This window comes from Brassica napus, chromosome A6, assembly GCF_020379485.1.
Source record: "Brassica napus cultivar Da-Ae chromosome A6, Da-Ae, whole genome shotgun sequence".
In the NCBI taxonomy this organism is placed as follows: domain Eukaryota; kingdom Viridiplantae; phylum Streptophyta; class Magnoliopsida; order Brassicales; family Brassicaceae; genus Brassica; species Brassica napus.
In genome coordinates, this window is record NC_063439.1 from 4940622 (window position 1) to 4955117 (window position 14496).

The following is a 14496-nucleotide window of genomic DNA, read 5'->3' on the forward strand; positions in this document are numbered from 1 at the left end:
TTTTATGGGACTTTATTTACACACTAAACTTTTTTAAAAATCTATGAAGTCCTGGAAAAAATGTAAAAAAAAAAAACTAAAAAGGGAAAAATGCGATGATTTATCGGTAGACATTTTTTTCTTCACACTCACAAAAAAAACAAAATTACACATCTGATAACGAAATGAAAGTCTCTTGATCAAGTAGGGTTGACTTCATCATCATGACTTTGATTATGAAGAGTTATATCACAATTACATACATCCGTTACACGTATACATTAGATGTATAACATAAAGATGGGCCATCCACAACAAAGGCCATCAAAGCTTCTTTAAATCCCAAGAACAAAAAAAACAAAAGGAGAGGAGAAAACTCATAAAAGAAAAAATCCCTTTTAGGTTTTCAGCGGAAATTGGTGTAACTCTTGTAAGTCATACCGGCGTTCCAGTTAGACGGAGCAACGTTCCATGCATAGACGGTTTCACCGGTGGTGTAAGAAGTGATCCGGAAAGAGAGAGACTGGCCGTAGAGAGAAGAAAAAGCTTGGTAAGAGGCCCCCCAGTTGTGGCTCATGCTTATCCAATTCGTCCTGCTACCTTTCACGGCCATGCTTTTGATGTCTCCGGCGCCGCCGACATTCATGACAAAGATGAGAAGCCAATACGCATTTCCTTGGAATTGAAACCTCATACCGCCACTCCTTTTGCATGGGACTCTACAGACATCAAATAAGTCGCATAAAATAAATATTAGCTACACAATTTTTGGAGTACTTATATCAAGTGTCGTCACTCGTCATATATAGTAAGATATTGTATAAGAAAGTAGGTCAAAACTGAAATATAAATTTTCGAAAATGAGATATACCTGCGGTATGAAACAGGGATGATGCCAGCCTTCCAGTTAGCGAGTTTCATGAAAGCCGGTTTAGCCATATCGAAATGGGTTCTAGGAGGATTGCACCAACCACCATTGTTGGTGTCTTGGTACCAATTGGGAGGGCAGAGGTTGGTGGCTGTGACCACCGTCGATGGGTTTCCATAGTAACAATGTTTTGACTGCACACACATTATCTGGAAACACTGGCCGCATGCATAACCGTCTTTGAACAACGTCGTGCTTAGTGCCGCCGTGTTCAGGCCGTAACCGCTGTTAAACAGGTTTCCGTATCCACATGCACCACCTGCATATAAACGTATTATGTCATTGACTATATGTATGAATTGTTGTTATTATCTTGGTAATCAAGGATTTATACGAGGAATAAATTTTGAAAACAAAAATTCTTTTGAGAAAACTTGTACATAAGAAAAATAAAATAAAGAAATTTATGAATATCAAAACATATTTTGATCTTGGTGATTATATTGAATATACATGTACATGATAGTGAAATGTTTATTTTACGTACCCATGGTTTCACTACCGGTCTCGTCGCCATAGAAAGTGGCATGAGCGTATCTCCACGGGCTCGGCCTGTAATATCCGGCGACAAACTCACCGGAGATGGCGAAAACGACAAAGACTATTGCCAAGAACTTTTTGAAGCTCCAAGAACTTGAGATCGGACCCATCTCTAGTTTCGTTTTCTTAGGGTTTGTTTGTTGACGAAGTAATCGAATTAGAGACAACCTTATATAGACTCTTTTTTAACAATAGTGGTGGTGGCTACGTGAGGGTCATGATCCCTTTTCCGGTTTTTTTATTGGAGACTTTTGTCAGTACTGATTGCGATTTGTTTCATTTCACTGAATGTTTGCAATGTATATATTAAACAAAAATTAGAGAAAGCAAGTAAAAATTCTTGTTTAAATGAAGTTTTAGAATATAGTACAAGTTAACGTGCGAGCAGGTTCTTTCAGCGGTTCTTGTACCGACTTTATCTAATCTCGTCTATCTATATACTAATAGTGTATACTATATTTTTTTTTTTTGAAAGAATGTTAAATTAATTCAAACAAAAAGCTGTTTTACACTTTGTGTTACATTGGGATAGAAATTTTTTTTAAACTCAAACCTATCTATAACCTATCTCGTTGCAAACCATAGAACTAAACCTCCCGTGTGCGCTCGGGCGCGGATGGAAGACAGCCTATTACGAACGTTTTTGTCCACCAGCTGAATGAGCTGACTCGGGGATAGTGGACTTTCTCCATGCCGACGTTGATTACGTTCCCTCCATATGGCATACAAAGTTGCTTGGAACACATATCTCACTATGTAAAGCTCTGTTTTGTCTCTGTTTTGATCAATCACCAGCTGTATAATCTGGTCCCACTGGTTGGTATAGCGTGTAGCTAGCAGTTTCTGGGTTAATCCTTTCCAAACCTCCTCTGAAAACTTGCAGACAAAGAAAAGATGATCTCTTGACTCTATCGGGTCATTGCAGAACACACAAGAGCTGGGATGTTGAGTGCTCCATTGCTTAATTCAATCACCGGTTGCAAGTCTGTTGAGGATTGCAAGCCAAGCAATGAATGAATATTTTGGAGTATTGAAAGCAAACCAGATCCCAGGACTCCAATTCACTTTCGGTCGAGGCACTCGTGTCAGTTTCCATGTTTCCTTGGAGCTGAAAGTTAATTTATATTTGTCCCCTCTCCTCCACAGTTTAATATCATCCCGATCTACCAGTCCTCTCTCCTTCATACGCTGAATGTGATCCTCGATCTCATTAAAAATTTCTACCCGATGTCGTCTTCGTCGGTGCGTTTTGATGACTGTATCAACTGTTGCATCCAACCTTATACCCATATCAATAAAGCCTCCCCCGCCTGTCAAATCGATCAGTCTTCCTGCTGGTGTCCATACATCAAACCAGAAAGAGGTTGTTTCACCATTTTGTACCTCTGTTTTCGAGAAATCCTTTGCTATGTTCCTGTATTTTAACAGTTTCTTCCATATCCAAGACCCCAAAGTGGAACTCTCCTTTACTGTCCAGATAGACCCCTTCCTTATCAAGTATCGACTAACCCATTGGGCCCAAAGAGACGATGGAGATGATGTTAGCTTCCAAAAGAGTTTTAAGCTAGCCACCTTGTTTGCTTCAGCGATAGATTTCAGTCCCAAACCACCCTCCTCTTTCGGCAGACTGCAATCCTTCCATGCGACCTTTGCCTTCTTTGCGTTAAGCTCTGGACCAGACCACAGAAACGCAGCACAAAGACTGTCTATTTCCTGAACACATTTCTTTGGCAATCGAAAAGCAGAAATCCAGAAGTTTGTTAAACTATGGATTACAGAGCTTATCAGTTGGACTCTTCCTGCAAATGATAAAAATCTGTTGTTCCAGGAGGCAATTCGTGATCTCACTTTCTCAATAAGTGGGGTATAATCTGCCACTGTCATTTGTTTTGTCATTAGAGGCAGCCCAAGGTAACGTACCGGCAAGGTGCCCGCAGCAAAGGAAAAGTGTTCGTGAATAGCTTCTCTTTCCGTCTCATTAACCCCAGCAAGATAAAGAGTAGATTTTTCCATACTAATGTTCAAGCCCGAGAATTCTGCAAATCGCTGAAATACCTCAAGCATTCCTTCTACTGATCTCTTCTTCCCATCAGAGAACACAAGGACGTCATCTGCGAAACACAGGTGTGTAAGTTTCAAGCCTTGGCAGTAGGGATGGAATCCAAATTTCCTAGAGATGGCCGCATGATCCAGCATCCGAGACAGCACTTGCATACATATTACAAACAAGTATGGTGATAAGGAGCAGCCCTGGCGTAGCCCTCTTCTGCTGTTGAAATATCCAGCTAATTCACCATTTACTTGAACCGAGAAAGAGGCCAAAGAGATACACTTCTCAATCCAAGTAATGAATTTTATAGGAAATCCCAAAGCCTTTAAAGTTCCCAACAGAAAAGGCCATTGAACTGTATCAAATGCCTTGGATATATCAATCTTCAGAGCGCACCGAGCAGAGACTGAATCCTTGTGATAGTTCTTAACCAATTCTGATGCTAGAAGGACATTCTCCATCAACAATCTATCCTTCACAAAAGCTGATTGATTCGGGGAAATGAATTTCGGTAGAACTTTCTTCAGCCTGTTAGCCAGCAATTTTGAAATAATCTTGTACAAAACATTGCAGCAAGATATAGGTCTATAATCTTTGAATAAAATGGCCTCGTCCTTTTTAGGTACCAATGCCAAAATGGTGGAGTTAACACCCTTCGGCAAGAAACCATATTCAAAAAAAGAGGTTACTGCGACCACCACCTCTTTTCCCACTATTGGCCATGCTGCTTTGTAGAACTCACATGTGTATCCATCAGGGCCTGGGGATTTATTACGTGCCATCTTGAATATCACGTCTTTAATCTCATCTGCTGTGACATCTTTCATTAACATGTTCTGGTCCAGCTCCTCACACTCAAATTCCAGTATTTCTTTCAAATTTTCCATTGAGATACCTTGATAGTCCGGCACCTGATACGCTAAAAAGCCATTGAAATAACTTACTGCTTCTGCCTTAATATCCTCCTGAGTGTCTGCCTTTGAACCATCTTCCCGTTGTATCTCTCGAATTGTATTCCTGACTTCCCTTGCTTTGGCTGCATTATGGAAATGTATGTTGTTTCCATCTCCCACCTCTAACCAATGAAGTTTAGCCTTTTGACTCAAAACCTTTTCCTCAATGATTGATAGACGAGACCACCGTTCATATAACATAGTTTCTTCAGCTGAGTTGGTCGGAGTTGGCGTAATCAGAGTCTTTTCTTGGCTAGCGCATAGCTTAGCAAAAGCCTCTTTTGTACGCCGTGTGATATCTCACACATGTGCTTTACTTAGGCTTCTTAAAACAGGCTTAAGCTCTTTTAGTTTTTTTGATAACCGAAAGATGGCAGAGGTGGAGCTGTAAATCTGAGGAGTATCAGCCCAAAACCGTTCCACCGTAGGTAGGAAGTCTGGAGATTCCACCACTGAATTGACAAACTTAAAAGGGTGTTTTGGCTTCATAGCTTCAGTATCAATCTGTATTCGACATCTCAAGTGATCCGAGCATCCTCCAGCCTCGAAAACACAATGAGATTGTGGAAAATATTGCATCCATGCAGTGTTCATCAAGGTTCTATCAAGCTTCTTACAGATGAGTTCAGAGTCTCTCTTATTTGTCCACGTAAATTTGGGACCATGAAAACTCATATCAAGCATAGAGCAGTATTGAATTACTTCTTGAAACTCTCGCATTCCTGGAGTTACCAGTGGTGAGCCGGTATGTCCTGAATGTTCCTCTATCTCCAAAGTTTCATTAAAATCTCCCATCACAATCCAGGGTTTATTTCTTATCATGGGAGAGTCTTGGAGCAGTATACTATATTTATTTATTATTAAATAGTTAACTTTCTTTTAAAGATTACTTTTTTCTTTTGTCAATGTTGATATAACCGCATACATTATATATTATCGTTCCAATGTTGCCAAATATATAAATACGTTAATGATAAGTTTATTGTAATGTCCTGATTAATGCTTATACGAATCGTCGACTAAAATTTTCATATATCCATCGTGGGAGAGTTATATTTAATGGTGTGGTAGGTGCTTAATATTTCTACGGGATAGTGAATTTGTATAAGTAGCTATAATATACAAATAAGTTAGTCGATTAATAGCATATTGATAGAGCTAATGGATGTATATTTTTCAAGCTATAAAACGGTAACATGTAAATCCATTGGTATTGTATCACAATTGCCCAAGTTTTCTTCATAATCTTCAACAAAGCAATACATTTTAGAAAGTTAATAAGAATACTATAGTCGGGGGTGAAAGGTCAAGTAACCCCTTATGCCGTCCGTACGGTTATCTCTATGAAACTAAAAATTTCACATGTTGACCTTTAATTTTTTTAAGGTCAAATAAACTTAGTATATTCTTCTCAAATTTCCTTTTATACACCTAGAGAGGCATTAATATTGGAAGAGAGAACATGAATTAAAAATCCTAATGCAGTCAAAAGCCCTCTCGAATATTATTGACATATTCAGTTTAACTTGTATCTATTTTAAATTCGTAAACTGTTATTCGTTGTAATGATTTTTGCCAATTCAACGGTAACCATGTTAGTAATTTAAAACAAAACTGGAATTGCAATTTCTGACAAGTTTTTTTACATATCAAGTTTACGTCATAATAGCAACTCAAATTTCGAGGCCGTGGAATGGGGATGGATATAATACGCAACAGAGGCGGGACATTACAAGAATGTGGGATGGACGAACTCCAAATCTGTTGGAATGTCGAGAAGTTGGATCCTCCGCATTCATATGGACCTTATAATCATGTTGGTCTCTAGGATACTCTCAAGTGGAGTTTGATCGATGACAATCAAATCATTAATTGGGTTCTCAATGATCAACTTGAGGCAACATCCCTACATATATGTCCGATTGAGAACTGGTCACGGATGTTTACGTCTATTATAATTAGATTTCTATACATCACACAACCAATGTTCCGATACTTTAGCTAGGAATTCTCTACAAACACCAGTACTGTGTGGTTCTTATTTCACTGTTGTCTTAGTATTCTTAAGGAGCCTGTAATTATCGAAAACTAATCCTTAATGAAATCAAAGTTTAGTTGGCAGCATACAATATAGAAACTCAAAACGTATATTAGGAATAAGTATTGTGGAAAATCACTAGTTAGAGCATGTACAACGGTAGATTATAGAGAGTCCTTAGCTATAATCCTTAGCGCTTTTTGATTAAAAAATCATTAAAAAAGGAGGACAAACTTAAGGATGATCCTTCATTAAGGATTAGAAAGAGGGAATCCTTAATGCGCTGGCGCTATCTCATTGGTTCGGTTTAGGGGTGTCTCTCGTTAGGAAAAAAAAAAACACGCGACCCAACCTCATTCTATCTCGTAGCCGAAAAAAAAGAGAAGAGAGAGAGAGAGAGGCGATAGAGAGGCGACAGAGAGGCGATTCGCGAGCGTGAGTTTTGAAGGTAAAATCCGAGCTTTCTCTTTTGTTTTTTGCCTTATCGAGTTGATGCATGTTGATTGCATAATGTATAAGGGTTCGATTGTGGTGTTTTTTAGAAATTAGGGTTTCAAATCGGATTGGGGATTTAAATCGATTTAGGGGTTTCGTCTGCGTTTGTTTTTTTTAGAATTTTTGTCACTGTTGTTTGTTGTTATATTCTCGATTAGGGGTTTGGGATTGAGTTCACAATCGATCTAGGGGTTTGGTTCTTGATTTGAGAATCGTCTGGTTTTAGAAACGGTTATATGTTTGCAATGTTTACAATGAATTTAATCAACATTTTTTTTTCCTTCTTGCAGGTTCTGAAATGGATGAAGAACAGCGAGATATGAAAGCCCGCAAAGCATACTATCAGAGGGTTGATTTCGTTTTCAATTCGCTGCAGGGGATTCCCCAACTGTGCCCCTGTGGATCAATCACGAAGGAAATTGTAGATGAAGAGGATACATATGACTACCTCCCTAGGAAAAGATACTTCATCTGCAAAGACTTCGAGGTATGAAGTTTCTTTCTATCTTTTTCATTTAATAGCGGTTATATGTTTGCTATTTGACCTTTTGTTTTGCTTTTGGCAGAATGACGGTCTGCATTACAGGCAACCATGGGTTGTAGGTGTGCAAGAAGAGGTTGAGAGGCTCAAACTGAAAGTTCTCCGCCATGAGAACCTTCTTACAGAGTGTGAGGAACTTAAGGTGAGTTCATATTTTTTTCAATATCATAAATTTGGTGTTTGTACTATCTTTCTAACCCACGTGTTTTGGTTTGGCTTATGTCTGTTCAGTCACAGGTTAAAATGTTGGTAAAGCGGGTTGTTTGTACTACATTTCTAAACCATTGTTTGGTTTACCTGTTCTCTGTACAGGCACAGGTTGCAATGCTGGTAAAGCGGGTGACAGAACTTGAGTTACTGCACTGAGGTTAGTCTAACTGAACTTTATTAGTTACTATATAACTCGCTAGTTACTAGTTTTAGTTGTTTGAATAGAAACGGATAGGACAGGCACCTGTTTAGTTTGAAATCTGTACACTTTGCGTTAATGAACTTGTAGAGTGTGTAGTTATAAATGCTTAGCTTAACGACCATTAAATTTTCTATAGCTGTTGTGATAGGACAGTTTTCTACTTGTATTGAATGTAGAATCCCTTATTTAATCTTACTAGTTTCTAGTAGAGAATCACACAGTTTTATTCATACTCTTTACAAACTCCTAAATGGAAAGCTCCTCTAGTTTTGTTAACCTGTTAACGAGTCAAGGGTCAGTTGACCTTGACTCATTAGAAACTCCGGCGTTTAGTACCCAATCTCCGCAAGAGGCAAGTGTGAAAGAAAGGAGAAAGTGGACTGTCAAGGACGATTTAGTCCTCATTGGGGCTTGGCTCAACACCAGCAAAGATTCAATTGTCAGTAACGAACAGAAAGGCGCTGCCTTCTGGAAGAGGATTGTAGAGTATTACAACTCCAGTCCTCTCCTCGTTGGGATGGTGCCTAGAGAACTAGGGCAATGCAAGCAAAGATGGGCCAGGATCAATGATCTGGTCTGTAAGTTTGCTGGCTGCTACGACACGGCCTTGAGGGAACAGAGAAGCGGGCAAAACGACAATGACGTGATGAAGGCTGCGTTGGATATCTTCAACAGTGACCACAACATGAAGTTCAACTTAGAACATGCGTGGAGGGAGCTTAGGCACGATGTGAAATGGTGTTCTACGTATATGGAGAAGGACAAGGATAAGCGCAAGGCAACTCCAGTGCCAGAGCCAGAAGAAAGACCGGTGGGGGTTAAGGCTGCTAAGGCTGCGGGTAAGAGGCACAAAACTGGAAAAGATGAAGAGTTAAGCAAGCTAGAAGGACTTATGGAGCTGAAAAAGCAAATCTCAAAGCAAAGTTTGCTAGAGAGTTTGCTAACCAAACCAGAGTATATGCGAAGACCCACTCCAGAGGATCTTCAACGACTGCTCGATATTGGAGAGATTCGCGGCTTTCCGGGAATGATAGGAAGCATCGATTGTATGCATTGGGAGTGGAAAAATTGCCCAACCGCTTGGAAAGGACAGTACACCCGTGGATCAGGAAAGCCAACAATTGTCTTGGAAGCTGTAGCTTCCCAAGATCTTTGGATTTGGCACGCTTTTTTTGGTCCTCCAGGTACCTTAAACGATATTAACGTCCTCGATCGATCTCCTGTTTTTGATGACATTTTACAAGGTCGAACTCCAAGGGTACAATACCTGGTAAACGGGCACCAATATGGTTTGCCTTACTACCTCACAGACGGCATATATCCAAGATGGTCAACATTTATCCAATCTATCTCAAACCCTCAAAGTCCTGAAGCACAGTTATTTGCTAAAGTTCAGGAGTCCACCCGAAAAGATGTGGAGCGTGCTTTCGGAGTATTGCAAGCTCGATTTGCAATAGTTAAAAACCCGGCTATTTTGTGGGACAAGACCCAAATAGGGATGGTTATGCGAACATGTATCATACTGCACAATATGATAGTGGAAAATGAACGCAATGGATACAGCGGGTGTGATATATCAGAGTTTGAAGAAGGAGACTCGAGTAGAAGTTCAGAGGTGGATATGTCATATACTCGCAGGCCTTCAAATCTCCGAACTATGCTTGAAATACGTACTCAAGTTCGTGACCCACATACGCATGAACAATTGAAATTTGATTTGATCCAAAATATTTGGAACAAGTTTGGTAATGATGAAAATGTTTAATTGTTGTATGTTTCTATTTTCTCATTCAATAAATAAAAATTTTAAATTTTTTTTAAAAAATAATTATTAATAATTTTCTAAGAATTCCTTAACGGTAACACCATTGGAGCAATATTTGTAATTAGAGTCCTTGACTATTCATAAAAAAAAATAAAATAAAAAATAAATTAATGTTAAGGACTCCAATGGTGGGTAACACTATTGGAGGTGCTCTTAGTAACCATGTTGTGATAACAAGTAGTACCAATACTACCGCCATGTAAGAGAGGGGGTTCACAGGACGGATATTGGTCTGGAATTTGTTTGTATAAATAATCATTAGAATAACTTGAGAAGAAGTTTAGTTTCAAAAAAAAAAAAAAAAAAAAACTTGAGAAGAAGTTTAATTTCTTGACAGATCACTCCCATAATTACACATTAGCATCTTAGTTTTAATTTTCTTTCTTGACTATTCCCATAATATATACTAGACTTTGACCCGCGCGACCGCGCGAGTATTTAATTTGTGTTTGTATTTAATGATATATTTGTTAATGTAGTCACATTTTTAAATGTAGATGTTATATTTGTACTTAATTTTATATTTTAGCGTAAAACGTATCACCGATATTAGGTATTATATAAAAAATCTAAAATTTATATAATAATATCCATGTCTAAGATATATAGCTAACAATTTTTTAAATAAAAAGTATAAAAATAGACAACTATGAATTAGTATGCTATTTATAAATGAAACATTAGTTATAATATTTGTAGGAAAATAAAATGATCGTTAAAATTCTATGAAATTTGGAACATATACAAATTAAGATTGAAAATAAAATAAAAATATAAATTTGATGTAACGATAAGAAATTATAAATGAGTTTAAATTTGTGTATATTTAAACCACGACCTTGCAGATGTTTGATTTTATTTTTGTAAATAAATATTTATTTTGTCTAAGTGATAATATGTATTTTAAAATTTTACCTGTGTTAAATAATTATTTAATAAAATTTATAAGCATAATAATTTTATAGTTTATATTTTTAAATTTTATTATCTTGTAAACCGTCAATTGTATTACCACCATTTTTAGAATATGATCCTTGCATCTATTCAAATGTTTTATTTTGTTTTTGTTTGTGGATCAAAATTTTATGAAAATGTCTAATAAATTATTTTATATACATGTTAAGTTTGTAAATAATTATAATGGTGCATGTAATATATTTATATAGGTAAGAAGAAGAATTTGTTCAAAAAATAAGAAGAGTAACATGAATTGTGGGAGAGAATGAGACAAAAATGTAATTTATCTTGTTACATAAATATTTTGTGTATATTATTGATATTTATGAATGTTTATAATATTAATATGATAGAGATAAGTTAAAAGATTTATATTTAATTGATTGTGAATTTAATTTAGAAAATGTTTTATTAATTTTTAAAAAGACATGGAAAACATAAAATTAGGAGTAATTATTACTTCATTAATTCTGGAAAAGACAAAGATTACTTAAAAGTAGGTTCATTTAATTATTTCAATGGCACTAAGCTGTAAATATTGTGCAAGTTTAAGGGTTAGTTTCAATGTGTACTTCTCTTTTAATAGATTAGATAGGGGATTCACTGATTAATATTATATAAATACACTTTCGTTTTCTTAATCATATCGTTCAACAACTAATGATAGATTGATCATTAGCCTTCTTTGATCAAACCGGACGATCTCTCAACCCAATCGAACCGGGGAAACCAAAGGCTGGTTCGAGAAAAACGCCTTCAAGTTAGCTATCGCAACCTCGGCAACACTTTCCAAAGCCCCAGGCGTGGCCACAGCAGCATGCGGAGACAATACAACATTGTCCATACCAAACAACTCCTCAGGAACTTGCGGTTCTTTCTCAAACACATCTAAACCGGCACCACCAATCACACCTTCCACCAGACACTTCACCATCTCCTCCTCATCAATCAGCCCTCCCCTTCCCACATTAATGATAACCCCTTCCTTCCCAAGCGACTCCATCACTTCTCTGTTCACAACGTGCCTCGTTTGATCCGTCAGAGAGCAGCAGAGCACGAGGACGTCGTTGTCTGCTGCCAAGGAGAGAACGTCGGAGTAGTAACGGTATGGAATGCTCTGTTTCTGAGTTCTCGAGTTGTAAGAGATGATGCATCCAAAGGGTTCGAGTCTTTTGGCGATACGGGACCCGATGCTCCCTAATCCAATTATCCCAACTCGCTTTCCACTTACCTGCAACAACAACACAGATTCATTAAAATAAAATAAATAATATATAAAAAACACACACACAGATTCATAAAACAGAACCAGATTCATAAGATAGTTCTCGTCTTTATCTACAGATTCTCTGTACCCCACAACAATGTAACGCTTTGTCTGCAGAATCACGAGCCCCACCGTCTATAATTCACTTTAAAGTTCTCCAAAAAAAATTCAAGAATTCTTTTTTTTTTTGTTCATTAAAAAAAAAAAATCAAGAAAAGTCAATTCACTTTCAAGAAACAGAGAGATAGTTATGTTTTTGAGAATAAACCTTGATGCCTAGCTGGAACTGCCCCGGTTTCGACCAGTTACCAGACCGGACGTAACGATCACCGGCCGGAATACGACGGAGGACGCTCAACAGCAACCCGACGGCGCAATCCGCCACGTCATCGGAGAAGGCGTCGCCAGCGTTGGTGACGGCGATGCCGCGGCGCTTGCATTCGGCGAGGTCGACGTGATCGGTGCCGACGCTGGTGCAGACGAGAAGCTGGAGGGAAGGGAGGTGGGAGAGGAGCTCGGCGTCTATCTTGAGCCTGCCGATGTTGACGAAGGCTGTGACGGAGGCGGCGTGGCGGGAGAGGAAGAGGGGTAGTGGATCCGGTGAAAGGTGAGCGTTGAGAAGACGGAAGTTGCGGCTGAGGTGGTCGTCCATGTAAGCTAGAGTAGGTGGGCGGTGAACGAGGACGAGCGGAGATTCTGAAGATTCCTCCATGTGACTTGAGAGGACAATATGTATGGTCCCTCTGTTTTATAGTACTCACCAAACTATTATTCGTCTGGTTATGATGGCATGATAAAGAGCACTCTCGTCCGTTACATATACTCTAAAGTTTAATATTTGATATTTATTATTTTTATACAGAAAAAAAAACTAAACATTTTATAAACAAGACACTTGTTAAAGAGAATATCTAAGAAAAAATTATCGTACTCGGTACTCCCATTAGTGAAATACTTTCATAGTGGTTATTTAAGAATAAAATTAAGTTAAAAACTTGTTAAACAAAAGTTGCAGATACGTATTAAAATTGTGGAGATACTCTAAATTGTTTTCAGTTTCGTGATTACATTTCATAAAACTCTTGATATATGGAGAAGAATTAATAAGACATTTTAACCAATTGTTGGTGAAAAAAAGAAGACATTCTAACAACCACCACAAGTTTCAGTCTTTTTGTTTTTAGGGAAAGCTAATTCAGTTCATGAACGGTTCTTATTGTTTTGTAACGTTTGAGAAAGGTTAAGAAAGCTATTTTGAATTTGGATAAGGTTTTAGATCATTATAATAACTTGCAATGGATTGTTATTTAATTTATTTTTCTTTCTGAAATTTATTTATTAAAATTTATGGTATGGTTTAAACTATAAGTTACTTTCTCATAAACGAAAACAAATCTCATGCAACGCTAACTTGGTTGCGAAGAACGTTGGTGTAGATCATGATGGTCTCCCTTCACTTTTACGGTTAGAGCTGACCTTGAATACAAGCAAATTAAACATGGAAATGAGATCTTAAATCATATTAAGAACTAGGGTAGGCCCGCCCTGCGGGCGGGTAAACGAATAAGTAAATAATATAAATTACTTAAAATATTTAATTTATTTTTAATCAAAATTAAAATTTTCTTGTTTTTATTAAAAAAATAGTCTATTATTTTAAAAATCATAAACATAATAATATTAAAAGATTTATAGAAGATTAGTATTTTGCTTTCTTTTAATGTTTGTTTTAGTTTAACTATAGTAATAGTTAGAATTAGTTTTAAAAAATTGCTATATGAGTTTAGTGAAGTTATAACTTGTAATAAGTAGTGCAAAGTTTGATCTATTCAAGTCAGGTAGACTACATACAAATTTAATAGTGATCATTACTATTTAAAACTATACATTATTGTTTGAGTCTTAAATATATTACTATTAGGTTTGAAAATAAAATAAATCAAGTAATCTAGTAACTCATGAATATATTTTTAAAAATAAATGGTACTTGGCAATTAGCATTGTATAATTCTTACGCTTTATCTATTAATATAAAGAAGACCCTATGTATAGGAACCTTTAGTGTGAGTTTGTAACATTATAGATCGCTATCTCAATTTTTAGTTTGTGGTTGTTGAATTTATCGAATAAGCTGCGAGTTTTTTAACTGTATGATTTTGAGTTCAACCTCCTTTGCGAAAAATAAACTATTAAAAGGGATTCCATTTTATTTCAGACTCTCGAATCTTAAAATATATTGTTTAAATCATAAAAACAAAGTTTTTAATCTCTTTGTAACAGATACATGTGTCACATCGGATTCCAGTGGTGTAGGGATGCCATGTAATTGTAGCTTTGACATTCAAATAAGTTACAATGTAAACTGATAGTCTTGTTACCTTAACCTCGTGGAGTGATATCTATTTCGGTAGTAGCAGCATGTGGATGGGAGTCTATAGCATTGGTTCATTTTGATTATGCTTATTCTCCACCCAAACATGTTCGAACTATGCATGACTGAATATATCATTA

General features: G+C 37.0%; 3 protein-coding genes across 4 annotated transcripts; 1 reads left to right on the top strand and 2 right to left on the bottom strand.

Moving 5' to 3' along the window:
* Nucleotides 1-161: 161 nt before the first annotated feature.
* On the bottom strand, nt 162-1603 carry LOC111198826 (expansin-A7-like). The gene is made up of 3 exons (XM_022688151.2): nt 1395-1603; nt 851-1166; nt 162-698 (listed from the first exon to the last, which is right to left on the bottom strand). The coding sequence occupies exons 1-3, from the start codon at nt 1555-1557 to the stop codon at nt 386-388; spliced, it is 792 nt and encodes a 263-aa protein (XP_022543872.1). The 5' UTR covers nt 1558-1603; the 3' UTR covers nt 162-385.
* A 5534-nt stretch (nt 1604-7137) lies between these two features.
* LOC106356669 lies at nt 7138-7777 on the top strand. The gene is made up of 2 exons (XM_048782231.1): nt 7138-7470; nt 7550-7777. Exons 1-2 carry the CDS (start codon nt 7282-7284, stop codon nt 7775-7777), a joined length of 417 nt encoding a protein of 138 aa, XP_048638188.1. The 5' UTR covers nt 7138-7281.
* Nucleotides 7778-10071: 2294 nt separating this feature from the next.
* LOC111216248 (glyoxylate/hydroxypyruvate reductase HPR3-like) lies at nt 10072-12819 on the bottom strand. Of its 2 annotated transcripts, XR_007340219.1 has the most exons (3): nt 12254-12818; nt 11311-11949; nt 10072-10167 (listed from the first exon to the last, which is right to left on the bottom strand). XR_007340219.1 is itself a non-coding variant. In XM_022720685.2 (2 exons), exons 1-2 carry the CDS (start codon nt 12695-12697, stop codon nt 11425-11427), a joined length of 969 nt encoding a protein of 322 aa, XP_022576406.2. In that variant the 5' UTR covers nt 12698-12819; the 3' UTR covers nt 11310-11424. The 2 variants fall into 2 exon arrangements, 1 of the variants encoding a protein (XP_022576406.2); XM_022720685.2 differs by lacking the exon at nt 10072-10167 and having other exon boundaries at nt 11310-11949; nt 12254-12819.
* Nucleotides 12820-14496: the final 1677 nt, after the last annotated feature.